This window comes from Diadema antillarum, unplaced genomic scaffold (genome assembly GCF_040938485.1).
Source record: "Diadema antillarum isolate AM-2024a unplaced genomic scaffold, OU_Dant_1.0 seq00001937_RagTag, whole genome shotgun sequence".
Taxonomy (NCBI): domain Eukaryota; kingdom Metazoa; phylum Echinodermata; class Echinoidea; order Diadematoida; family Diadematidae; genus Diadema; species Diadema antillarum.
The window spans coordinates 333,385-359,623 of record NW_027272598.1 but is presented as its reverse complement, the minus strand read 5'-3'; the positions used below and the strand labels follow the sequence as shown (position 1 = coordinate 359,623).

Sequence of the window (26,239 nt, the reverse complement as noted above, 5' to 3'; positions counted from 1 at the left end):
ATTAAAGGGGGAATCCAGTCCATATATAAGTTAGTCTGATAAGAAAAAGTAAGATATTATGAGTTCAATGGTAAATTTTTGATTGAAATCGGGTGAAAAATAAAGAGATTATGCCATTTTGAAGTTCTGCTAATTTTTCAAGAGACAGTTCTTGAAAGTGAGCATGTCATTCCCTCACAATTTGCAATAAAGTTTGTACACAAAATTTTGAAACTTCCAGTTTTTCATTAAAACACAATTGTGTCTGAAGCTCAAATCCTGGTAAATCTAACTGATCACTATTCTGAAGTTATTAAACCAGGAATAACATCATGTTTCAGACTTCAATGACAGAAACATTGAATTTTCATCATTTTTGTACAAGATCAATGGAAAATTGTGAGGTTATGATATGGTCAGCTCACTCATTTGCATATTCATATCCACTATACAAAAACTGTTTTGCAGAAATTAGCAAAACTTAAAAATTTCCTAACTTTCTTATTTTTCATCCGATTTCAGTCAAATTTTTACTGTTCCACTCGTAAGATTTTACTCTGTTTTATCAGACTCACTTATTTTTGGACTGAATTTCCCCTTTAACATAGCTTCTGATTTCCACATTTTGCAGAAATTAGCAAAACTTCAAAAAATTTTCTTACTTTCTTATTTTTCATCCGATTTCAGTCAAATTTTTACTGTTGCACTTGTAAGATTTTACTCTTTTTTTATCAGACTCACTTATTTCTGGATTGGATTTCCCCTTTAACAGAGCTTCTGATCTCCACATTCTGACATATCAAGAGTTCTTTGGATTCTTAGAGGTGACGGTACAGTTCTTGATGCATTCCTGTTATGATTTTGGCCCAAACAAAGCAAAAACGAGAAAAGGTCGCCTATTTATCGCACTGCTGAGCTAGATTTCCCTTGATTTCTCCTCTGTGATCATCACATCTGAGTCAGTGGTCGTATTCTGAGCAAGGACAGACCATTGCCAAGTACGATGTGGACAGCCTTGAGGAGGTACAACCTTGCAAACATGCAGGGCAGGAGGTGGGGGCGTGGTTCCTGAAACCAAGGAGAGAACAAGATAAATGAGGATGTGATTAAAAAACATATAATAAAATTATGATGATTAGAATTCAAACGAATGAGTTTTTAGTCAAGATGTTTTTATTGCCTAAGATGCCCTTAATCGGCACTCATTATTCACTCAATAGTACCCATGATAAAGAATCATATGCATAAATACTTGGATTGGATTTGAAAGAACAATCTCTTAATTACAACTTGACACAAAAATTCATTAATTTGAAAAAAAAAAAACAATATACAGTACCCATGAGCCTTGCCAAAGACAGTCATGTATGCTATGAGCACCGAAAGGAATCCAATCCAAGTACATATGTATGGGTGTGATATTTTATCATGGTTACTACTGCAACGCCAAATATTTGGTGTCTATATGTCAATGAAAGGCAGATTTTCAATCAGTTACAATAAAATTCAAACTGCCTGTAAGTTGACTTGACTAGGTGCTGTTACCTTCAACGTAATCATTGTACCAGGTATCTTTCTTGTGGCATGTGAGGGCAAGGTTCCACTTTTTCTACCAATTTCTTCATAATTCTTCTTCCTCAACGTCTGTCTTCATCCCCTTCTTCCTCTTCATCTGTATCAACATCATCTTCTTCTACCATCCTTCCATTGCTCTCTCTCCTGTGCATATTTATCACTTCTGTGCAGTGCTAGAATCAACATTTCATATTTTCTTCACACTCCCCACAGTGCTCCCTTCTCCCCTCTTCTCTTCATTCTCTCCTTTCTCCTAATCCTCCTCCACCTCATCCTCTTCCACTATCAATCAGGAAAGAGCACGATTATCTTTTGTTTCCAGTATATCAATCATGCTATCATGCCTGCGTTTACATCACATTTTCATCCCTTTTTCCCCTCCTCATTCTCTTCAACCTTGTTATTTCTCTCATATCTACCCATAATGCACAGGCAAGCAATTACAAAGTGTACCTGTCTTTTTCGACTATGTAAACACACATCACAATGAAGTTCTTACGGGTGTCGCTCACATTCAAGCGATGGGATGTTGTCCCAAAGGCAACTTATATTTTACTTCAAAGCGTTTTAATCACTCCACTCTCGTGGATGGATTGTTTTGTGTTTGTGTCCATGAACAGATATTAAAGGCATGATTTACCATTTCAAGATGAAACAAAAACCCGACAGTTATGGTTTCAAGAGAAAAATAGTGATATCTCCTTATATTTCAGGCTCTATTGCAACATTCTTATAGGGTAGGATGTTTTGTGATACAACTGTCCTACACATATGCATCAAATGTGATAACTTGAAGATTTTTGAAATCACCATTCCCAATGGTAAACAGTACCTTTAATCATGAATGCAGAATGATTGTCCTAAACCCTTGATCACAGTGACTCTACCACAGATTACCTCCAATATGCATTGATTTTAACGTTTACATCATTGCCAAATGTCCACAAAGATTGGCAAAATGGAAACAATCAAGCTGCCAAGACTCACCACTAGGATTCTGAATCTGCTGTAGTAGGCACTGAGGTCCTGACTTAGAGTCACCAGAAAGCGGCAGACCTACCACAGGACAAGACAATATGGTGGTGTGAGACAGTAAGTAACATCATGGTGTTTTATCAGAAGGATACATTATTACTTCTTGAATGAGGAAAGACAAGTAAATCCCTTACCCATCTAACAATACATTTACAGAATAAGAGAGACAGTAGGCCTAGTTTTAATATTATTATGTTTCCAAAGTTTAACACGGTATGATACTTGTATCTCATTCATTGTCATTTTCATCTCTCATTTTCAGATTCAATGGATGCTGTGTAAACTACATGTACCACTTTCTTAACATCTTCCAGAAGGGAGGGTGGTTTCGATCACATTACAACTAAACAAGATGAAATGGATAGTAAAGAGTGTTTTAAGGATATGCTGACCTTTTGGGTTTCAAACTTGCAATAGAGATTCTGAGTGGTGAACCCATTTCCGATCGTGTCTGACACAACATCTGGGAATGTTAGCAGGTGAGTAAGGAGCAGTTTCCATTCTGCATCTTCCTTCAGTGTACTGAAATCTATAGTCTCCAATGGTGGTAATGGTGGGTATGTTCCTGAATGAAGCACAAAACAAAACACAACAAAACAAATCACAATATTTACATATATGATAGAGAAAGAAAATTAAACAGATGACAAAAGTCACTTCGATAACAAAGCAGTACAAAGTTTAATCTCACATCTCATTAGGAGTGATTAAAGTATTCTACTCAGTGACTTTGTCATAAAGTGATAGTCGTTTAATTCACTTGATGAACAGAAACATAGAAGAGGCACAATTTCTACTTCTAACTGATCTGGCTGAATGATCATTAGACAGCCATTGCATTGATTGTACAGGAGAGAAGTCCCCTGCTTGCTGTTTTTGTTTCTGTTTTTGTTTTTGTTTTTGTATTTTTTTGTTTTTGTTTTTGTTTTGTTTTTTGTTTTTGTTTTGTTTTTGTTTTTGTTTTTGTTTTTTTTTTTGGGAGGGGGTTGTTAATGTTGTTTTTGTTTTTTGAGGGTTGTTGTTGATGTTGTTGTTTTTGTTTTTTTAGAGTGTGAGAGGATGATGATTTGGCTAGATTTGTTACTACATGTACTTACAATATTGCAGATTGGAGACAGTCAACATGTACAACTGGAGTATCAAGAAAGGATGTATTGTGATATACTTACACGAACAGTGATTACTATGACTGCAGTTAACAGCCATGCATGAATGTGAATGAACTTTCTTGTAACTTTGGAGCAACTACAGCACCGAGTCAATTTCACTAGGAAAATGCACAAGACCCCATGATCAGGAATACAAAGTGAAGGTACAAACTTCCTCCATCCTCTAACTCAGTGAAAGGTTTTATCATCTCTATGATCCACAAAACTATGTGAAATATACACAACTGACACCACATTTCTGCCAATATGAATTTGCTTTCACCATTCAAGTAGGAGTGTGAATCCACTGAATTGTACGGAAATTAGTGATACCTTTGTCACAACATATATGGGACATTGCTTCCATTAAAAGTAAAGTAAAGGCGGATGAACATAACATTTCTTCACAGTCAGCATCACACTCTTATTTCGAAAGATTTCCTTCTATAATCTATCTAATGAATGATAAAAAGGGCATGATATATCATTGATAATCAATGAAAAAACAATTTCTTTTATCATCAATGTTGATGATACTTGTGCTGCCATGACCATTTGCTAGAGGCATGCATAACCATCTTGTATGGCTTGGGGTTTCTGCATTTGCCGAGTCTAAATTGCAAAATGAGTTAGCTCCATTCTTGTTAACCTGATAAATTTACGATTAAAGCTGGTGAAAAAAAAAAATGAAAATGATAAGAAAATATGAATATTTCTAATCATATCGCCAAGAATTTTTCTCATGAAACAAATGAGGTTTCACTGGGAAGGTTCTACTGTGCTCTATCTGATGGTGGACTTACTTTAAAATGTCAAAAATGGCGCTTAACTCATTTTGTGGTCAAATTCTTTATTTCTAACCTTTGCTGACTTCCTCCTCAAAACAGGAAAAGAGTCTCGAGAGTCTCGCGTAGTTATAGACAACAAACACTCCATTCCTGTTATCTGGCCAGGGGTTGTTACTTTTGCTGTCACCCAGGTCAACCTTCACCTATGGAATTTCGAAAGATTGAACGACAAAAAAGGAATCTTGGAAATTAGGACTGTAATGTTTCTGTCAACAAGACAAAAGAACACACCTGCAAATTAGTCAACACTGTCAATCGTATCAGAAAAGGTCAAATCTAGGACTTAGTGAGCTTTGTAATATGGCAATACAATATATATCTTGATTCAAATGAGTTCAAATGGAATGGTTTCTTTTTGTTCATTTTCCATTCGACAAAATACTGTATATGCCATATACTTCAAGTGTAGGGTGCAATTTGCGAATTTAACATACAAAAATATTAACTTTGATCCCAACATAAATGCCATGTGCACCGTTCATTACTGTACTTCACGATGGTGAATGTATCCATTCGCGAAATTGTGGGGAAGTCCCGATTCTAGAAAAATTACACTTGACAAATATTTGGTATATACAATACTTCATTTAACGGAATGTATTTTTCATTTTGCTAGACATATAGAAAAATCACAGACATCAAATGAACATAGAGTCATAGTGACAAAGAGACAAGAATAGTGAGTAAAGATATCAAACTTTCATATCGACTAAACTGGCTTACAACCTCATAAATGTACAGTTCAACTCACCAGATGTCTGACGTGAGTTCCCAATATGTCAAACTTTATGCCTGCTGCAGTCAAAGTCTCAATCATTGCATCCCATGTGTCACCTATGAAGAAATGTGAGGCATTGATTATTTCATGTTTACACATCATGTCAATGTTCCACACACTCACAAACAAGGTGGTAGCAATGAGCTAACAGAAACTGATGTCTATTTATAATCACTTTGTAAAAGACACACATCAAATATGTATTATCGCAATTTTTATGAAACATGTCAGACTTTCAAACTCAAAGTAGTTTTGGCTGGTGAGAATAGTATAATAGAGCGGTGGGTGGTTGTTCTTACTGCAACTGAAGGTAAAAATGTGAGTTGCCAGTTCTCTTTTCCCAATGAGTAAATATGCATACTTCAAGACTTGACTGCTCCTCGTAAGTTCAGCCTAAAAGACCTCTTTTGAAGTCTGAAATATCATTTATAGTGTCTGCCTGTTTTTAGTGTTTGTGTAGAAAACAAGTAGATCTAAACTTTATGAAGCAATGACTATACTGTCACTTATATTACAATGGCAAATACCACTCTGCCACTTTGTGGATATATTACTGATCGTATATATATATATACTAATGAAACTAACAAATGATTCATCCCCTCGCAGCCCACCTTGAACCTGGTCTCCATATTTCATGACAGAGGCTGCCCTCATCTGTGACTCTCGTATTGAATACAAGGCGTCCGCGTCCATGGTGTTCCTCACACCACCTGGAACAGCCCCCTCTACAGCTGGCTTGGGGCCATTCTGTTGCGAGATGGACACTGGCGCACACGAGAGATGGAACTGCTGGCAAGAAGAAAAGTCTGTGGACAGAGCTCTCAGTGCAAGATCGCTCTGCTGCTGGGTGAATTCACAGCTGGACGGGACGATGTGGAGAATGTAGCAGCCTTTGGATAATCCTTGACTGCTCAGCTTGCGTGCAAGATTGGAAATTATACAGCCAATCAGAATTTATTCAAATCATTTGCATTTTTCGGTTCATCATATTCACTTTCATATCTCCAGAAATGAAAACACATCACCACCAATCAAGATTCTTTATGAATTCAGATTTCCTACAAGTTTTGAGTTTCTTGTATACTATTTTGCTTTAAGGGGTTCCAAATAATCCATATTTTGAATGAATTCCATGCCCCTTTGGTCAATATCACATGGAATTCTCTCTGATCTACTGCAAAGCAATCATTTGACATTCATGTCTCATACATAATTACAAGCCATCATTGTATGTTTACATTTTACCCTTGCATTCACATAGTCCATCCCTTTTGAATACAATTGGATTGTAATCTGAATCAACAAACTTTGCTAACTGTGTGACTCTATAGACACAAGAGGATAATTCTTATTTATACCACTCATTAGTCAACTCATAAACACTTTGAAATCCATATTTTATGACAGATATACAGATCTTACAGCACCATAATTCATGGGTTTATGACAGTCTCTAGTTTCGGTCAATGTAGTAAAACAGAACTCTTGACTTTCATCCAATTTACTTGGATTATACAATCTTTGTCATGTTTTGTGAGACAAAGTCTAAAGTTCTGTAATTCAATGCAAATAGAGCACATGGTGCAGAGATGGGGCAAAACATAGCATATTATATAATTTATGTACTCTTTGAGATGCCCAAGATATGATTGTGTCATAACAGATTTTTATGATTGTTATTATTTCTGACACACTTTGCAGAGGGGCATAGAATTTTTTTTCAGCAAGTGCTCTATCTATGTCATCTGTACCCTGTTGCATAAAACCCTTACCGCTGGACTTACCGCTCCTTTCTAGCGGTAAGTCTTCAAATCAGCGGTAAATTTTATAATCCTTGATGCTGATTGGCTGTGATGCCTAATTTTGACGGTAGTTACCATTGAAATTCAACGGTAAGTTTTATGCAACGGGCCCCTGGTCATTTAAGTTACATATGTGACCATGCATCACAAAACCAACAAAAAGTCACAAGCACTGATTTTGTGTTAAAACTGAAAATAGGTGAAATGGGTCAACCCAGCCAATCTTGAGTTTTTAATATTATCTGAAAGAGCAAGTCTTCTTTTACATTATACTAATTTTTTTGGGGGGGACAATAAATCGAACAGGAACTTGTGTTTTCAGCAGTTTTTCTTGAACACTTGTTGGTGGAATAGTGTGATTAGGTGTTTCTCATAGAGCCCTCTTTTCATTTCTTAAAAACCAAGGCCATAATTTTCACTTTCAACTCCAATTACTTTGAAAAGAATGATGCTACTGCATTGAAAGTTGGTATCAATCATCTACAGAATGTGTTAATAAAGCATGCTCAATTTTAGCTTAATCTGATAATCCCTTCATTGTTGTTGCTCCAGTGGTTAACATCCTGTTTTTGTTCCATTCATTGCACAGCTAGCACGGCTTGAGAAAGATTAAGATTCATTTCTGCAAATATCTGAATGAACTAAATAAACTAGAGAACACCAGCTATGCTTTAATAAGAATCGGACCGAGGTGTTTAAAAGACACTGTTCCTCTTTGTGTATCACCAAATATTTGAATGAAACTCAGAAGCAGGGCATGTTGTAAGCGACATAGATGATTCACATACAAAACATTTCTGAAACATTTGATAAGGTGATAAGACCTGTCTGTAAGACAAAACTGTGCTTGCACAAGTGTTGTATTTCAATTCGAAGCCTGTAACATTTTCACTTTTCATTTCTTAGTTCTTCACCGAGGTGTTCAACATGAGCAGCAAAACATGTCAAAAGTGTTGGTATATGCCGGCTGGAGGACCGCAGCTGGTATGTTCTACTGTGTAAAGGTCAACCAAGCCTAATTAAAGGTCTTGCCAGACGTCTTACAACTCATGGCCACAACCTCAACCCTATTACCAAAGAGGTAAATAATTTATCCATGATTAAAGAATATTTTTGTCACTGTTTATACTGCAACATAGCCAAAATCATGCCTACATAACCAAGTCAATAAAGAGGGTGTATTTTCAATCATTCAATTGCTCAGTAATCAATCGCCCACCTGCAGTGTATTGGTATAATCATAAATGGAGGAACCCTGAGAAAATCTAAAAAATGAATTGGAAAATCCTACTGAATTTGTGAATCCTGTGCCGGACTTATGAGCTTTGAATAGAGATGATTTAAACAGCTAAACAAAACTAAATGCTAACACACAGCCAACGATAGTAACCAAAGGTCACACAAAGTGTAAGGGAAAGGCACAGAGTGTAATGAACTCTTTACCATGTATTATTGATTGCTTCTCTGATAAATACCTGATCTAGGGCATATTGCACTCTGCTGCACTCTTGTAGTAGATGAGATGCCTCGCCACTTCTGGATGTCACTAGGAAAAGAGAACACATTCAAACATTCACAGATCAAACAACTTCTTGTCACTGTTCTTTCAATGATTTAAAAGCTTTAGCTTTGAAGAGCATTTCTCTGTCAGCATTAATTCATTCCAATATTTTCATACCATTGAGAGGTGATAGATATCTTGGGATGACTAAGTTTTATATGTTTGTATGATCCTTGCACATTGACATGATTCAGAATGTCTGTAGCGATGGTGGCACGGTCTGAGATATTTGTTAAAAACATTGCTTGCTCATCTCGGTACTAACAGATATTTGGTTCTTTCAAGGGAATACACAATTCTGTACTAGGCTCATATGCACAATATTCTGCCATAAATGATACATAGATATATCAACACTTGAAGACTAGGAATTGACCAACTAAAGTCATTAAAAAATGGGGAATGAGTTTTCACCGTACACTGCACTTTAGTCAAATTCTGGCTGTATCCTCCTTTCCTGGTTTGAATGTCAAAGTCCCCAAGCACGTCTAAGAGGTTCAGGCTCAGTTGCGATGGCAATCTAAGTTTGTCATCACCGGGTCCAGACTGCTCTGTCCCATCACCATGGCAACTGGAAGTGGTTGAACCACATGTTCCTACTGGTATAGCATCCGTGTTCTCTCCTCCATCCACACAATCTGCTGGAGCTACATGTCTTGATTGTGTGAGCCCTCGCACAATCTTGGGATGAAGTCTTTCGCTCTCAGACGAGAGGACTTTGTCACTGGCACTGGAAGCAGGGTGCTGGTCTTCTCCAAGAAGTTTGCAAATACATGTAAGTTGGGATGTGAAACAGTGGTGCACTTGGTGAACATCATACCTGTACACAATTAAAAAAGAAAAGAAAGATGGAAAATTATGACAGTAGGCCCTATATATGAACTTCATGTTTAATATCCTTTTCTGATTTTTGTTTTTCCCTGATTCTCTCTTCACTTTTCAGTTGTAAGATTTAAGATTGTATATTATTGATCTGTCACCAGATTTCCAGATAAAGTGGCAAACCCAGCATTAAGTTTAGGTGATCTCGGCAACTATAAATCTGAGGTTTGTTTAAAGATCAAAGTTTGATATCTTAATTGCCTTCTGTCCAAATCTTTAAGTCCAAAGCGTTTGGAAAAACTTTTCTTTGATGGACCACTCAGCACCAACCAACCAGGTACTTGAAAGGCTGCATTGGATGACACTTTGAAAGAGGTGGCGACTGAATGCAGGTAAATAAGTTTTTAAGACACTTTGTGGCAGCATCCTTATACCCCTCGGTCATACCCACTCAGATTTTATGCAAAAGGCAAGAAACAATGGTACCATAACCCCACAAGTTAAGACTCAAACGGGGGAAAAAACAACAACAACAAATTTTAACACTATGCTGCATGTCTTTGGACTTAGCTCCCCACTGAAATCTGAAACGCAACCTCCCTTCAAGCATTGAAAAGAGGATACTTCACTCTGTTATACAGTGCACTCCCGTTATAACGAACACAGTTATAACAAAATTCCAGTTACAACAAAGTAAAAATTCAGGCCACAGCATTATACACTCGATGTTTTTTGTAGTTTATTTGTTCGGTTATAACAAAATTTTAAAGGGAAAGACTAGTAACTGATCAGTGGGAATCAGTGGAAATGCTCGGAGATGATTGTTCCAATCCTTATGGGATTCATTCAAAAGTACATTATATATCTATTGTTGTGTGAAAATTATTTGCTTCAGAATAGTTTCATATTCAAGTAATGTGTAGTTTAATGTTTCCGGGTTAGCATGCCCGGTCAGTGACGGGGCATTAAGCTGCACATTACTTAAATATGAGACCGTTCTGAAGCAAATAATTTTCACACAACAACAGATATACAAATGTATAATGTACTCTTAAATGAAACCCACAAGAATTGGAACAATCACCCCCCAGCATTCGCACTGATTCCCACTGATCAGTTACTAGCCTTCCCCTTTAATATAACGAAAGAAAACTGTCGGTCCCAAGGATTTCGGTATAACAGGAGTCCATTGTAGTAGAAGCTGGTAAATTTGATAACCCTTTATTGTGTCAGGGTATCAAACTGCTTTTCATACTAATGTACTTTCTGTAATTTTCGATGATTTACTTTGCACTCCTTACATACAATTTCATCATGATTTGTATTGTAAAGTACAACTGCATGTCTTTGATTTGTTATTTTAGTAGATGTTAAACAAATTGTTACAATGTGCAAGGCCCCTATTAGAATAAAAGTGTATGAGCCACTGATTGGGCTAACCATGAATTGAAAATACTAGATAGATGAATAAAAAAATAAATGAATAAATGTAAACATTTGCCACATAAAATGATGCAGCCCTGGAAATGCATATCAAATTGTTTGGAAAATGTGTGAAGGCTATATCCATGCGTCTTGTTTGACACCATGATTTCACCATGTCACCAACTTATGATGAAATAGATATTAATATGATGTCTCCATGCACTTATATTCCTAATGCTTCAATGTTATTAAATTTTTTTCAATAAATGTACACATTTTCAAGATTAATATTATAGACCAGCATATTCCCCTGAGCAGAAATACTTGGCACAAGCTAACTGTTAGCTGGAATACTAGACTCTCATTATATTGCTGACACCATCGTCAACAATTTACCTTCCTTAATTTGTCAGATCAAAAAAAAAAAGTGCATGAAAGATTGTCCAACCCTTAGTAAGGGTGGGGGACTGCAACACAACCTCTCCCAGGAGTACAGCTCTGTCATACCCAGAATTCCTTGACAACTGACTCCAAACAATAACATATCGGTAGCAATATGTCTGCGCCGATTGGCAACGATGCCTTCCCGCCATCAAATCAGACAAGCTGATGAAGCATCCAGGATCGGACTTGAAACCGTTCTCGGAATTAAAACAGTAAGTCCACATGAATTGATTTACTTTTGTACCTTTACTTACATTAAAGATTAATCAGTCTCTACTTGAAAATACACAAGTCTCCAGCAAGAACACAAGTAATTTGTATCAATAATTTTACCAAAGTCACAACATGATAATCCTTCATTTACATACTTCACCAAAAGAATTCCTTGATCTTCACAAGTAGCCCGATTTTTTTTTTCCAGGTAGGACATTTTCAGTATCAAACATCTGTTACCCTGCTACTACAAGTAACAATAGCACTCACCCACTGGCCTCCAAGAGGGCTGACACATGCTGGGCGACCAGATTCTGTCGTAGGGCCGCCAAACTTTCTTTGTCGGTCTTCAGAGCCGGGGGAGCGTTCACCAAGACCGTCCTTTCCTTGACGCCGGCATGATGTCCGTACTGCCCACCCTTCACCGTGATATCTTGGATGACGCGTCTGAAGGCAGTGGGCCGATGTAGCCTGATGCTGATGAAGCCGTTTTCGCATGGAGAACAACTGACGACGGGAACCGGCAGAGACTGGCCCTCAGACAGGATGGCTGCTGTCACGGCATCAACGCCCTAGTTTGCATTTGGAACAAGCACATATCTTATAAATATTGTACCCAATGTGTATTTTTTCTACTTTCGAAACTTCTCTTTGTCAGTTTGTAAACATACTGGCATTTCATCTGGAACTCACTTTCAATGCATATAATCATAACTTTTCACAACAACATAGAAGTTTTTGCTCCTAGAAATAGCATTACATTTTGTGAATCATGACTGTACTCTACTGCAACCTATCCGTTTTACATTGTACTAGTGTACAAATATACTTTGCCGTGAGAGTTTTGGGTTAAAACTATGGGCAGAGGTGACTGTAAAATACATATATGTGGTACTATTCACTGAGGAGTGCAGCCCCAAAGTGATGGACAGTACTTCTGGATGCACCAAAGCCTATAGTATTAACCAGAAACTTGTAATCCGGCAGAGTAAAAATATATATTTTGGATTGAAAATAAATATAGATATAGACCTCTAATTCCAAATATTTACTGAGCAAGGTACAATGTAAGTTAATTTCTGTTCATTTTTGTTCAGATGAAATAGTACCATCAGTGTGACAGCGAACACCTTTTACATCAAAAACAAACATCGACTGCCAAAACTTTGGAACAGCAAAATTTACTGAATTCCACAGCAAATTTCACTCAATATCTTATACAATGACTGGTTGATACACAATGTTTCTGAAAATCGAGAACAAAAAGTAACAATATGCAATTCAAAATAAAGCTTGTAGAATATATATGTAGTTTAGGTTTAAAAATCAAGACAAAAAAAAACCCAACAAACAAACAAACACAAGAATGCACACACAAAAAATATTTGTTTCTATATAGAAGTTAAGTATTCACTTTATAGTAATTTACACACATGAATACAGTAGTAAATTACAAAAACTGAAACAATCCAAACAACAGGGATTATGCCTTAGGGCTTGGACATTTTGTAACCTCATCAGCGACCCCAACACATTACTGGTTACAGCACCCTGCAACAGAAATTTTGTAGCATTCATTTTGTGCCCTTCCCCCCCCCCCCCCATTGCTTAGATTTTAGTTAGAGAGAATGAAAGAATTTTAAAAAAATCAACAATAATAATGATATAATAATTACAATAATGATAATAATAATAATAGGTACACTACACTTTTACTAAATGCACTTTATAAAGACAATGTTTCTAAGCACAAGGGGAAACGATGAAGAGAAAAGGAAAAAGGAAAAATGTGAGATGCGAGATAACAAACAAGTCCAAAAAAAATTAAAGATGGTGTCTACATATGAATTACATCTATAGACGTCTAACATTTAAATGACATAAGGTACATAGTAAGTTGTAAATTACATCAGTATGATCAGCGGGTATCGGTAAATACATAACAATATTACTGCACGGGTCATCACGCACAGTACATTATTTTTACCGGGAGGATCAATTGAATTGGGTCTATGGAAAAAGCCGATATTTCAGAAGCAACTTAAAGGTCCTGTCTAACTTTGGGAACAGTGATTTTGAAAATTTTCAAGATATGACATTTAATGCATATATTGTACCTGGGTACCATAAAACATCTTACCGTATCACACAAAATTTTTTTTAGAGATACGGTAGCCTAAAGCCTATATATAGCTATAACGATAAGGACATAATCTGTGTTTTTTCTCAATAAACCGTAACTGTAGATGGTTTAGTCTGGAAACATCTTTATTATAACTATTGTTCACATTTTGTATAGAGGATCTATTTAACAATACTTCAACTTATTATATATTAATTAATTTACTTAAGTCTTAACATCGTTACCGATTCAAATTTTTACAGTGGTTGTTTCTATCCCTAACTCACAATGTAGAACTAACTGTTTGTAAGTGTTAGATCTAACATTAGACTACAATGTATTTCAAAGCACTAAATTAATGCTGTTTTGTTTTTGTTCTTGTTTTTTTTTTTCATCTTCAAATGGTAAACGATTCTACTGTTGGGGACGCGTGACGGGGCTTGTCATATACCGTATCATATATGAATGGGTAGATCATTCCGCAAACTGGGGTGCAATAAAAACAATAACAAAAACAAGGCCCTAAAAACAAATAAAAATCAGACAAAAAAAGAAGAAGAGACAATTACAACTTACAACAACAAGCAAACAAACAAGAACAACGACAAAACACACAAAATTGAAGAGCGGCAAAAAAAAAAAAAATAAAAAATCTTTAGTCTTTCACATGATCAGTCCGGTCTATAAGGGCTATAGCTACATAAGTCTAAGGTGATTCTGGGTAAATGAATGAATGAATCAGAGTAGGAAAGGGTACCGGTAGGCCTATCTAAAGTTTGTTAGGTAGGCCTACGTACCTTACAGTGGAAGAATGGACGGATATTGGAGTGCGTCGTTTAAAAGTTACACTCAGTCCCACGTATATACATACCTGTCTTGTTTGAAACACCATCGACACTACTCCACGAGGAATACAAACATCGCCATATTCTGCTCTTGTACTTAGACGTGCTAGGTTGGACTTATTCTTCTGATTTCTTGGAATTACTTCATAGCAGGTTTTGGTAATGATTCTCGATAAATCAGTCAGAATTTGTCGCAGAAGTGATGGCATACTACTACTACTGGTGGTCTCGGAATGTTCCGTCATGGTCGCGCTCGGTAGCTCCACAGACCAAGTGGGTGGCTCGCGTGTGAGAGTACGGAACGCTGAACTATACATTGCCTATGGAACGCTTGTGGTATAAGAGTTTATTTTCCGACAAATTTTAGTAACGCCTTTACGGAAAACCAAACAAAGCAAAATCAACGAAGTCACCGAGATTGTGGCATCATTACGATCGCAGTGAATGCTGTAGTGGAACCCCTCTGTTGTTCCAAAACCACCCCCCCCCCCCACACACACACACCTTCGTTTAGGATTGCGGCCGAATTACATAATACTCTTTCTTGTCAATAAACAACAGCAAAAAATAATGGTAACCAAAAATATATATATATTTTTTTATTTATTTATTTATTTATTTAGTCATATTTATACAGGGTGGCCCTATCAGTAGTCAACGCACTGTTCTCCCTAGAGGCCCTGTGTCACAAACTCATTCATAAAAGTCAAACGAAACAGACAAATAACACTACAGAAATATACAACAGAGATTACAGAAAATGGATCTAACAAGATCAACATAAATATCAGATAACAAATAACCCAGGTTATGAGGCGAAATGTTTCAAATAATTACAGCAAAAGGTAGCTTTTGAAGGAGAACTGCGTATAATTGCAGGAAGTGCATTCCAAAGCATAGCTCCAGAGAAAGAAAAATAGAGAAATAGTAGCTATAATATCAGAAATTGCACAAGAAGAGAAGAAGACAGTGCATGATGAAGAAGAAGAAAGAGAAGGAAAACGACAAAGAAAAAGAATGAAAGGAAAAAGCAGATGATGAAGAAGGAGAAGAAAGAGAAAATAAATTTCTCTTTCCTCTTCATCTTTCATTTTGAACGAATTTGCTGTGCAAAGCGCTATCTCTGGTCATCAAATTCTCGGAGCAAAATAAGTAGATCAACTGTCTCGAGCTCACTCAACAGCCACACGGGCCACAGACAAGGTCAAGCCTCTAGCGAAATTCTACTTCTACCCTCGGCCTGTTGGTTCAACTCTGAGCTTTGCATCACATAATCGAACAAACAAACAAACTGGCTTGTTTAGCGGAGAGGGAACATTTTGAACCGAAAGTGGTTTCATTTGGCAGAAGGGCATCCCCCTCTTGATCTGATAATATTTCATTCCACATAAACTTCGAAACAAGAAACCATGATGCAAAACGTGCTCTTAGTTTCTAAACTTTTAAGCCAGGCCGGGGGGGGGGGGGGGGGGGGGGGAGTGGCTCACCGAAGTAAGAATGTTGTAACATGAAATATGTGAAAGAACTTTCATCCCAAACATTCCTTGCAATGGTATTGAAACTTGAATAACTGTCTTGAAAATAATGTGTGTTTGTGTGTGGGGTGAGGGTGAGTGCAGGCGTGATATTGTTGATTATCGTCTTTTGAATATGACTCTGCAAAATGCTATGATAATGACATCAATTCCTAGGAGCAATTAATGATTATATAGACAGTACCATTATTCCATCATTAGCTAAATATGTATAAATGAATAAAACGAAATAAAACGAAAAACCAATGGACAGCTAGAGAGAGGGAGGGAGAGGAAAAAAAGAGGGGAGAGGGAGAGAGTGCGTGTGTGTATGTGTGGTTGTGTGCATTATGTAGATAGAGGGAATTGTGTGTATCAAATATATTTCATCATTGTCTTTTCATATCACTACCTATGACATCTGTGTTTCGTTGGCGTATATAAGAAAATCCTTTTAAGAGCATTATTATTTTTCAGTTATGTGATCTCATATGAGATCATAATATTATTAAATCTGTTACGTATTTTGAGTAAGTGATACAATGACAAAGAGTTAGGCATATCAATGATACAATGTAGTTCAGGTTGCATGTCCTTTTTTTTTTCTTTTCGTCTCTATGCCTATTTTTGCGGATATTCTCTCTGTCTTGTTTTGCTCCCGTTTGCTTCTTGTCGCGATATTTCCATATTACTAGGGTTGATTTTCTTTTTTTATCTCAACGTTCATCTTCTAGTACTCAATCTTCGAGCGGTCATCGACGGATATGCTGATTGAAATTGAATATACGCACAAACGTTCCGAAATTTCGTCGGCATTTCGACGCTTTACTGTCACAGAATTAAAAGAAAAAAAAATGAATAACAAGGCAAAGTAATAACTTATATCCCCTAAGTCGGCCAACATAAACATATCGGCGAGAGACAACAGAAACGCGGAATACAAAGCTGATCTCCCATTTTTCATCTTTATGTTTGTGCAGAGAGCATTACCTGAGGAACGATAGAGATCAGGGGGAAAGCATATATAGGGACGGACTATACCTGCATTAATGCATTAGAGAATTATCAAGCGAATGCAGGTTTATTCATTATGGGCTATATGTAAGATATGCGATATCCATCGTGTCAGAAAAATTAAGGTGTATCATGCAAGATGTCCTCATTTTGGCGCGTCGCGTACGTATACCAATGTATTTAAATAAAAAAGAAATAAATAAAAAGATTATCAAGACCGGATCACCGGTGAAGATTTATTTATTTGTATATTGGTTTATTTGTATGTCTGTTTTTTCATAAGTCTTCATGTTCTTGTTTTCGTATGTTTCAGTGGATTCAATTAATGTTTCTTCTTGAATGAACAGTCAATAATCAACAGTATTATATTTTATTTTTTCCTTGTTATTACGTGAAGTGAGGTAAGAATAAATAATCATCGCAATTAATCTGAATGTTGTCAAGGAGGAAAAAAAACAAACAAACAAACATTCTGCACTTAAGTCGTTGTCAGTTCTTACAATGTGCCTTTTTCCAAAGCATGCTGTTAATGAAGATAATTATACTCTGTGATAATCATTACATGTAACGAACAATTTACTGCCGAATGGTCTGTATAATGTATATAATTCATGTTTGTATCAACACAATGTCACAGTTGCCATTTACATTACACTGATACCTGTATGAGATTACACAAGATTAAGATGAAGACAAAATTAATTCTGATCGAACTGAATCCAATGATTCGATTTGCTCACACATCTTTCACGCTGTTCATTTTCTATAGACCCTACACTACCTTCAGTGCAAATCATCTCTTTCTTACTGTTTGAGGAAATAAATTTCAAATAACAAAGTTATGAGACATGAGTTTTCAAATGATTCAGTGTTCTATCCTTCTTCGTGATATTGGCCCCAACCACACAACATAATGCGTTATGTAAATTGGGTGAGATGCTGATATTATCGCCCAACATGCCTCCCGTTGACCTGAGTGTGTACACGAGTATTCAGGCATTTTGAAATTAAGTCTGCCTTGCTAGATCATTTTGGTAGGGCTGAAATGGCAATCAGTTGAGCAACGTACAGAATATCAATGTTGTGTTCTTGTTTTTTAAATACAAAATATTCTAATACCAAATCATCATTCATTTGTAAATGAAGTGTAAATCATAAGGCACGTTATTCTTTAAAATACCCCCTCCAATTTCCCCGCACAAGGACAGAATGTAAAAGAAATTCTTATGCATATCAAATATGTCGGAGCACTCCCTGTAAATGTTCAAACATGTACATTCCTTTATAGATTACCAAAAAAAAGAGTCTTATTGACTCAATTGATTTATAACCGTGCATCATACACGTATATTATATCCATGCATATTGTATAGGCCTACGGGTATTATTTACCATTAATCCACTTTCCATGTGTGTAGTTTACAATGTTATAATTGTCATGCATTTTGTATTTCCATGCGTATAATAATGTTTTTATCACTGCAGGAAAGCAGTTTTACAAAAGTGAACAGGCCAATCCTACAGTATAAAATAAATAAAATAAATAATAGAATAAATGAAATGAAGAGTTTGTTCGCAGACACCGATAAGTCCATTTTTGAAGATTTTGAAGTACGGTATCTGTCATAAAGTACAAAATAGTACCTTTTAAATGATGTATTGGTCACTACAAATAAAGGTACATTTTTGAAGTTATGGTAAAAAAAAACAAAAATTTTCTTATTATTATATTTATTTTTCTTGACCTTTAATCGCAAATATCTCCATTTGGCAAATATGAACTTATCGGTTTTTGCGAACAAACTCTTCAAACGATACCGAAACAGCCAAGCAGTGGTCGCCTGTGGTAGGTATTATAATTGCTGAAATACTAAAAAGAGCTACCACTGTTTTATAACGTTTTTGCGTTTATACCTCTGGGAGTGTTGTGATGTATAGTGACATGGTCACCTTTTCCAATTTGAAAGTAAAATGCGACCATTGTAAATGTTTCTAGATGGCATGCTACCAAAAATCCTGAGTTTCTTGTTTATCTTTGCAATTATACCATTAATGTTTACTGTTTACTTGCCTTTATTCCATTCTATTAAAAACAATTCCAACGTGGAGCACCACTGCACTTTGAAAAGATAAGGAGCGCTACTACTTTAACCCACACTCAGGAACGAAAGTGTATCTGTCCTCATTTTTCTCGATGGCAAAATTCCTTTGGTGGAGTGTTGTTTTCGTCTTTCAAAATCCACGTCCAGTGCTCGTCGATTGTAGCTTTCCTGATCATTTCATCAGTCACTGTCCTGTTCAAAAACATGGTATTGTGCTTCCTTCTCACACACACACACTCTCTCTCTCTCACTCTCTTCATCTCTCCCTCTATCACCATATATCTCTCTTCTTCTCTCCTCTCGCACTCACCTCATCACGCATATAAACGCATGTGAATATTACGCACACACTCTCCTCGTTCCCTCTCTTTATCTCTCTCAACCCCCTCCCCCCCCCCCCCAAGTATAAAGATCGGGTTACGGCGGGGTTCAAAATAAAGATTAACATTTGAACTTCAGAGAAGCGATCTGAAGCGAGATAAGCCGCATAGATGAAGGTCGATAATGCACGTGTACTGAAGTCCCTAGCTGGCCCGATTCCTGTATTGTTGATTTTTTTTTCTTTTGGATTTGTTTTTTTCTTCCTTATACCGTGTTTTATGTTGCTTAATTTGTGTTTTACTTTGAAAGGTATGCCTGGCATGATTGCCTTCTTTTCCTTACGAAGATAAAAACGAAACAGATTGAAATACTGGATAAAAGGGTAAAGACAAAGTATTGAGACAAAATATGACTTTTGAAACCACAAGTAGGGCCCATAAATCGTGTTAGTCTGAGAAGATGCATATAGAAATTCGATATCGTGTGTTAAAATTATTTCTTAATTGGATAAAAATAAGAGGCCAGGCCAACTGTATCTTCTCTCATCACCACCCCCCCCTTACACAAACACACACACGCACACACACACACACACACACACACACACACACACACACACACACTCACACACACACACACACATACACACACACACAAACACATCATTAAGGCAAATGGACCTGTGTACATTCCCCTATCACTTAATTCTGTCAAGTACAGTAAATCCTAATCTATAATACAAAGTAAACTGTGACAATCATCATAAAATCTAGATACTAAAATTTTGTATTTATATAGATCCTTCTCAACCACAGAATGACACATAATTATCATCTCTATAGGGGATAATCACGTACATGATAAAAAAGGAAGTTATATCGTTTGCTGTATCGTAAAAGATGGTTACTGTCTAATCAAAGTAGTTCCTTGCAAAAAAAAAGTGACGATGATAGAAATGGCGGCTGGAGGAACAGAAACGGTGATGACGACAACATATTGAGGCTGGCATGATAATTGTGTCGTGCTTACCAAGAAAGCCGTGTTTTTACTCTTAAAATGTATTGCATTTGACCATTTTCATTTTGTCTGGTTCTTTTAATTTATTAACTTTTTCCTATCAGTTTCTTTTCTCATTCGCTTATGTCCGTCATTCTCTGTACATAGGGTAACTAATTTGCCAAAAATAAACACGGTCTTCCATTTTCTCTGCATGTCGTCATTGATTCCACCTCTTTAACGTTCTTCTTCCAGCTAGCTATTTTGTCCCGCTCCCGCAGCCCCCCCCCCCCCCCCACCCCGCAGTTACTTCATTACACGGGTCGAGATCGAGCACTGTTTATACTCTCCTCTTCCCTGGAAGTATGAGGTAAGTTCCCACTGGAACCGTCTTTGGAGAAACGGGATGAGAGAGGGCGGGTGGTGGAAAAGAAGGGGTGCGTTTAGCCTTTACGTCATGAACTTGCCCTGTTTAGTTCATCTGATGTCTTATAGGTCATGTTTCTCTGGCACATGGTACATTATGAACATAATTCGTGTCGCAGACAAAATGGATTTTTTTTTTCGCTTTACATTGACAAGAAATGGCATGTCATTTTTCCCATTAACTCCAGTCAGATACCACTGAAAAATAAAAATGTAATGACGTAAAATTTTCGCTCGCTGTACAACAGACTAGTTTCATATTTTGGAGAGAGGGAAAAATCCCGTAACAAGTTAGACTTCAACAGCAGTCTAACGGCATGATCGATTTGTGTAATAAGTTCATGTAATTGTTGCTTTCATCCACAATGCTTGGTAAACATGTCCAAAGGAGTAGCATATTAACAAGAGGTAGATGCTATCTATTAGTCAATTTGCTTCACATTTAGCTCATTATTGGTCCACTTATCCTGCCTTCGGGGCATGAAACGTCTCGATCTATGCATAATTACGCCTTGAGCGATTCTCATGAAAACATCACATTAAATTGTCACTATTTCTATCTCACGCATATGCATTCCCTATACAGCCAGTGACCTGTTCTCGTTTCTAGGTGGAAGGTCTGCTTATCACCTCAAATTTGTGTTCGCATTCAACAAGAGGATTTGAAGGTCCCTTCGTCACGCAGTCACGACGTTCACGATACGATGTTACAGCGTTTACTTGGTCAAAGGATAATATTTGGACATTAAATCACATTTTACAAGAATTTTACAATGCAATCCCTCGGTGAAGATTTTCGTCATAAAAAATGTACTTGTTCGAGTGATGGCATCGCTTGGAGGTACGATTATGCTTTGATAAAAGAGCGCAGAAGTCGGACATTCTCTCTATGATAATTATGTATTGATATTATGATAATTATTTTGGAAATGGAAAAATGAATGAATGAATGAATGAATGAATGAATGAATGAATGAATTCATGGATTAATGAATGAATGAATGAATGAATAAATAAATAAATAAATAAATAAATAAATAGATAAACAGATAGATAAATGAATAAATAAATAAATAAATAGATAGATAGATGAATAAATAAATAAATAAATAAATGATTGAATGAATTATGAAATAAACAGGTCAATGCACACTGTATTATTTATGGTCTTTGACATCAGCACGAGAATCTCATGCCCGAGAACATTATGGAAACATTGACCCGAGAGACAGAGCTACATCAAGTAAACTTTTTTTTCTTTTTTTTTTCTTTTTTTATCAAACACTGTATAACATTTGCCATGAAACAAAATACATATCATACTATCAAGTAAACTCGGTGCAACCGCTAGCAACGAAGCAGCCAGCTTTTAAACGAAGAAAATAACATAAAAAATAGAAGAAAAAGATACTTGTGCTTAAAAGTCCGTATGAGATATAGCACCTCTCAAAAATGAGATTGATCTCGCCGCCTTAGATCCGTGATTGTCTCTGTGCTTGCGTAGAAATGTCTCACACACTTTAACACACATAAAATACTCACACTTTTTTTCACACACTCTCATGCACACCTAAACACACACACACACACACACCTAAACACACACACACACACACACACACACACACACACATCACACACTACACACACACACCTATACACACACAATATGACACAAGCAAAGGAAAAAAGTCAATTTTTTATTTATTTATTTATTTATTCATCTATTTGTATTTTATTTTTATTGTGATATCTGGATCCCTTATGATTTGGATGAAGGGATATCGTACGGTATGTTTTAAGTTTTTCTAATTCAGCATTTTGACAATTTAACGCAAAAGACGTCAAATCACGTGACAAAAAGTAATCAAATCAACATGCCCGTTGACGGGCGTGCTAAATGACTCCTCCACATTTCCAAAAAAGGACCCAAACAAATAAGCAAGACTGATCAGTTGTAACGGATCGCACAAATCTGATCTGAGCATGTCTTGAGTTACGGATTGTCCAGACCTGTCAGAATGAAATCCATCTCCCCACAGACCGCTAACGGCAAATGATATTCATACCTTTTTACAAAATCCGTGTCCTGTCAATAAAGCCCAGAAAGACACTTCCATGTGTCACGTAAGATACTACATGGCGGACGTGGACACAAGGTCAGGGTGTATAATTATGCTCCCCCCTCAAGATTTTGTCAGCTAACATACCGTCCAATATATCGCGAAGTGCTCACTCTGAATCAAGCCAAATTCCGGACAACAATATTCACATCGGTCAAAAATATTTCAGATTTGGATGGAGAGCGTGATTCAGATTTGTTTTCTTGAAAAACAAAAATACACTTGAAAAAAAAGAGAGAGAAAGCTATTATAATAGCACAAAACGTGTATCTATAACAAAGTAATGAATGGGCTCTTTGGCAATCTGAAAGGGCTATACATGTTTGTCTGTAAGGGCTGGCGTCGTTTTATGACCTCTTGACCCCTGCTCAAGACGTCAACCGGGTTCAAGTTGACTGGCTAACGATGACGGCAATATCTAGGCTATTGGCAATGATACACACTAGTAATACACTTGATGATAATGATCTCTGAATATATCATGGGTCATTCATATTTGCCCCCTCTTCGTTCTCGCATGAAAGGAGTAGCTGAAACTTTAAAAGGTATAAAAGAATCCAACACTGATTATGATGAAGGTCAGTATCGGTGTGTATACTCCTCATCCGGTTCTCATTGATGATCATCATAATAATTTAAATACACTTCCGAAACGTTTCCCACTATTATGATGATAATCAGAATGATACGACCAACGATGAAATCGATTATGTTGATAATAATGATACTAATGATAATGATAATCATTATTATCATCATCATGATAATGACAATAATTCTTATGATAGTGATGACATTTTTCTTTTTCATCAAATTTCGCATATGCCCGAAGAAGAGTGAACGACTAAATCAGTGACTTCATTGAGAGAAATTAAACAGAGATAGCACCTTTTAAATTACGTATGTTTAAAGTATTGCGTATACTGATTTCTCATTGGTGCATATTCTTTTGGAAAGGACAACTGCATGTTATTAGAAAAAAAACACATACAAAGATATATGTCGGCGAAATTCATCTTTTTTTTTCTAAATGGGAGAAAAAAAGGGATAAAATCATCAACTGACTGATTTTCTTTTCCACAATTAAGTTTCGGGGGAAAGAAGGCAGATTTTCCGACGGATGTGAATTTTCTTGGCAACTTTGCTTTCTTGATTTTCCCTCAAACATCTTTCCGTAGATTCGGTCATGAAAACCCGAAAGCCCACATGCCGAGAGTTTCTTGCGTATTTTAGGAATGTCACCTGATCTAAGGACATCACCGCTCCCTACCCGCCCCCCCCCCCCATTTTTTTTTTTCGGGGTAGGGGCGTGAGGTGATGGAATAAGGGGAAATCGAAAAGCTGACTACTCATGAGGGTTTCTTCTTTGGTTTCTGGATCAGTAATTCAAATTTGACCCTTTCTTATTTATTGTCCTAATGTTCTTCCATCAGCGTGTTCTTCTTTCTAACTGAATCCTTGATGAGACCGCTCTTCAGCCGTGTTTTGCCCCCTCTTCACCCCCCCCCCCCTCATTCTCTCCCCCCCCCCCTTCTTGTCTTTCTTTCCTTTCCTTTCATTTTTTTTTTCGTAGGATTCGGGTTGCCATTGTGTCAGGCTGTGAGTGACAAGGGCCAAGACACCAGGACTACGCAGCAAATCAAATCCTCCAGCGAGAGAGTGTCAACTTGCCGCTCTGTGTGTCACATTATGATTAGAGGCAAGACAAAGGGTACCGAACTCGGGTCACCTCACCTTAACCAAGGAGGACATTAATTCGTGTTTGTCGTCCTGTTACACGGTTCCTCACACAACCGATTACGTTTGTTTCACACAGTTCACAAAAATCTGATTTACAGCTATCTGTGTGATGTGTAGTGCTATTATGGTCTGCATTCAGAAGTCTGAAATGATACTGTGATGTGCCCAAATTGAATTTAAAGGGCAGGCAACTGGACGAAGCTTTAAAGTCTGACAAAATCGAAGAAATTCAAAGGATCTTACAACTTCGCATATTACTTATCACGCAAGAGTGACATCTGCCACGATAACAAGAACGCAAATCAGATGGGTATTTCCGTGTATCATTTTGATCGATGTCACCATATCTTGCATGAAATTAATCATGATTGGAAGCGTTCTTTTTTCTTGTAGTCTTCTTAGTTGTCAAATATCGATAAAATTCTTACTGCACATGCAATTTACCTATGCTACCTTTAAGTCAACTCGAATAAAAGAGGTTACAGTGACATGTAGGCCTACTAACTTGTATACAGGTCGTACCAATTGCACGATTTTGTCAATCGTTTAGTTTGTTTTCCAGCTTCCTCTTTCTCTCCGATCTGTCTGTCCTTCACAGTTCTCAGTATGTTCCCTGTCACTGAAGCATCTATTGACCTTAAGTGCCCCTTCAATTTGTCGATCTCCTGCGGTGGAACTTGACGTTTCATGAGTTTTAGGCAGTTGCCCCCCCCCCCCCCCCCCCCTCCCCAGAAATGTTCAAACCCGCACTTTTTCTTTAGAGTCGATTATTGCATTTTCAAACAATTCTATTGATAAATGAGAGAATCCCGCAATGGTTAGAAAATTTAGTTTGTCTGTGCTTCTTTTGCAACGACGATAAATAACCAACGTATGGTCTAAGTTTTTGTGATTTAAAATAATCCAAACCTTACCACCTTAAGTCTGCTCGAGATCGTTGATAATTTCAATGCCAATCCAGCAAAGGCTCCCTGGTGTGGATGGGGATCAACCCGATCCCGTATCCTCCCCGGCTCCATCGCTATACTCGGGCTAAAAGACATACGCACCCTCGCTTCCGTGTTTCTCCCCAAGATTGAATGATATTATTCTAATTATAAAGAAGAGATTCCTGCATACACCCGCTAAGAAAAATTTGATTCATCTTAATATGTGTGGCTCAATATTAGCACCTTTACGGGCGCAATTTGCACCTTTGAGACCAGTGATCACCTTACACAGACTATTTTCCTGCGCGGTCTATTTACTCCCTCAGACATGTCCTCTATTTCCAAGTTTGAAACACTGCCCCTCCCCCCCCCCATAAAAAAAAAACAAAAGCAAAAACGAAAAACAGAAACACACACACAGAATAATCCTACAAGTTCATTATTTTCTCATTCTAAGTGCAACTGTGATGTAAA

General features: G+C 37.0%; 1 protein-coding gene across 1 annotated transcript; it reads right to left on the bottom strand.

Moving 5' to 3' along the window:
- Positions 1–927: 927 nt before the first annotated feature.
- LOC139713268 (DALR anticodon-binding domain-containing protein 3-like) lies at positions 928–25,855 on the bottom strand. The gene is made up of 10 exons (XM_071625013.1): positions 25,751–25,855; positions 11,904–12,205; positions 9,149–9,549; positions 8,644–8,714; positions 5,978–6,281; positions 5,337–5,419; positions 4,599–4,728; positions 2,982–3,154; positions 2,542–2,610; positions 928–1,047 (listed from the first exon to the last, which is right to left on the bottom strand). Exons 1-10 carry the CDS (start codon positions 25,853–25,855, stop codon positions 928–930), a joined length of 1,758 nt encoding a protein of 585 aa, XP_071481114.1.
- Between the last annotated feature and the right edge of the window lie 384 nt (positions 25,856–26,239).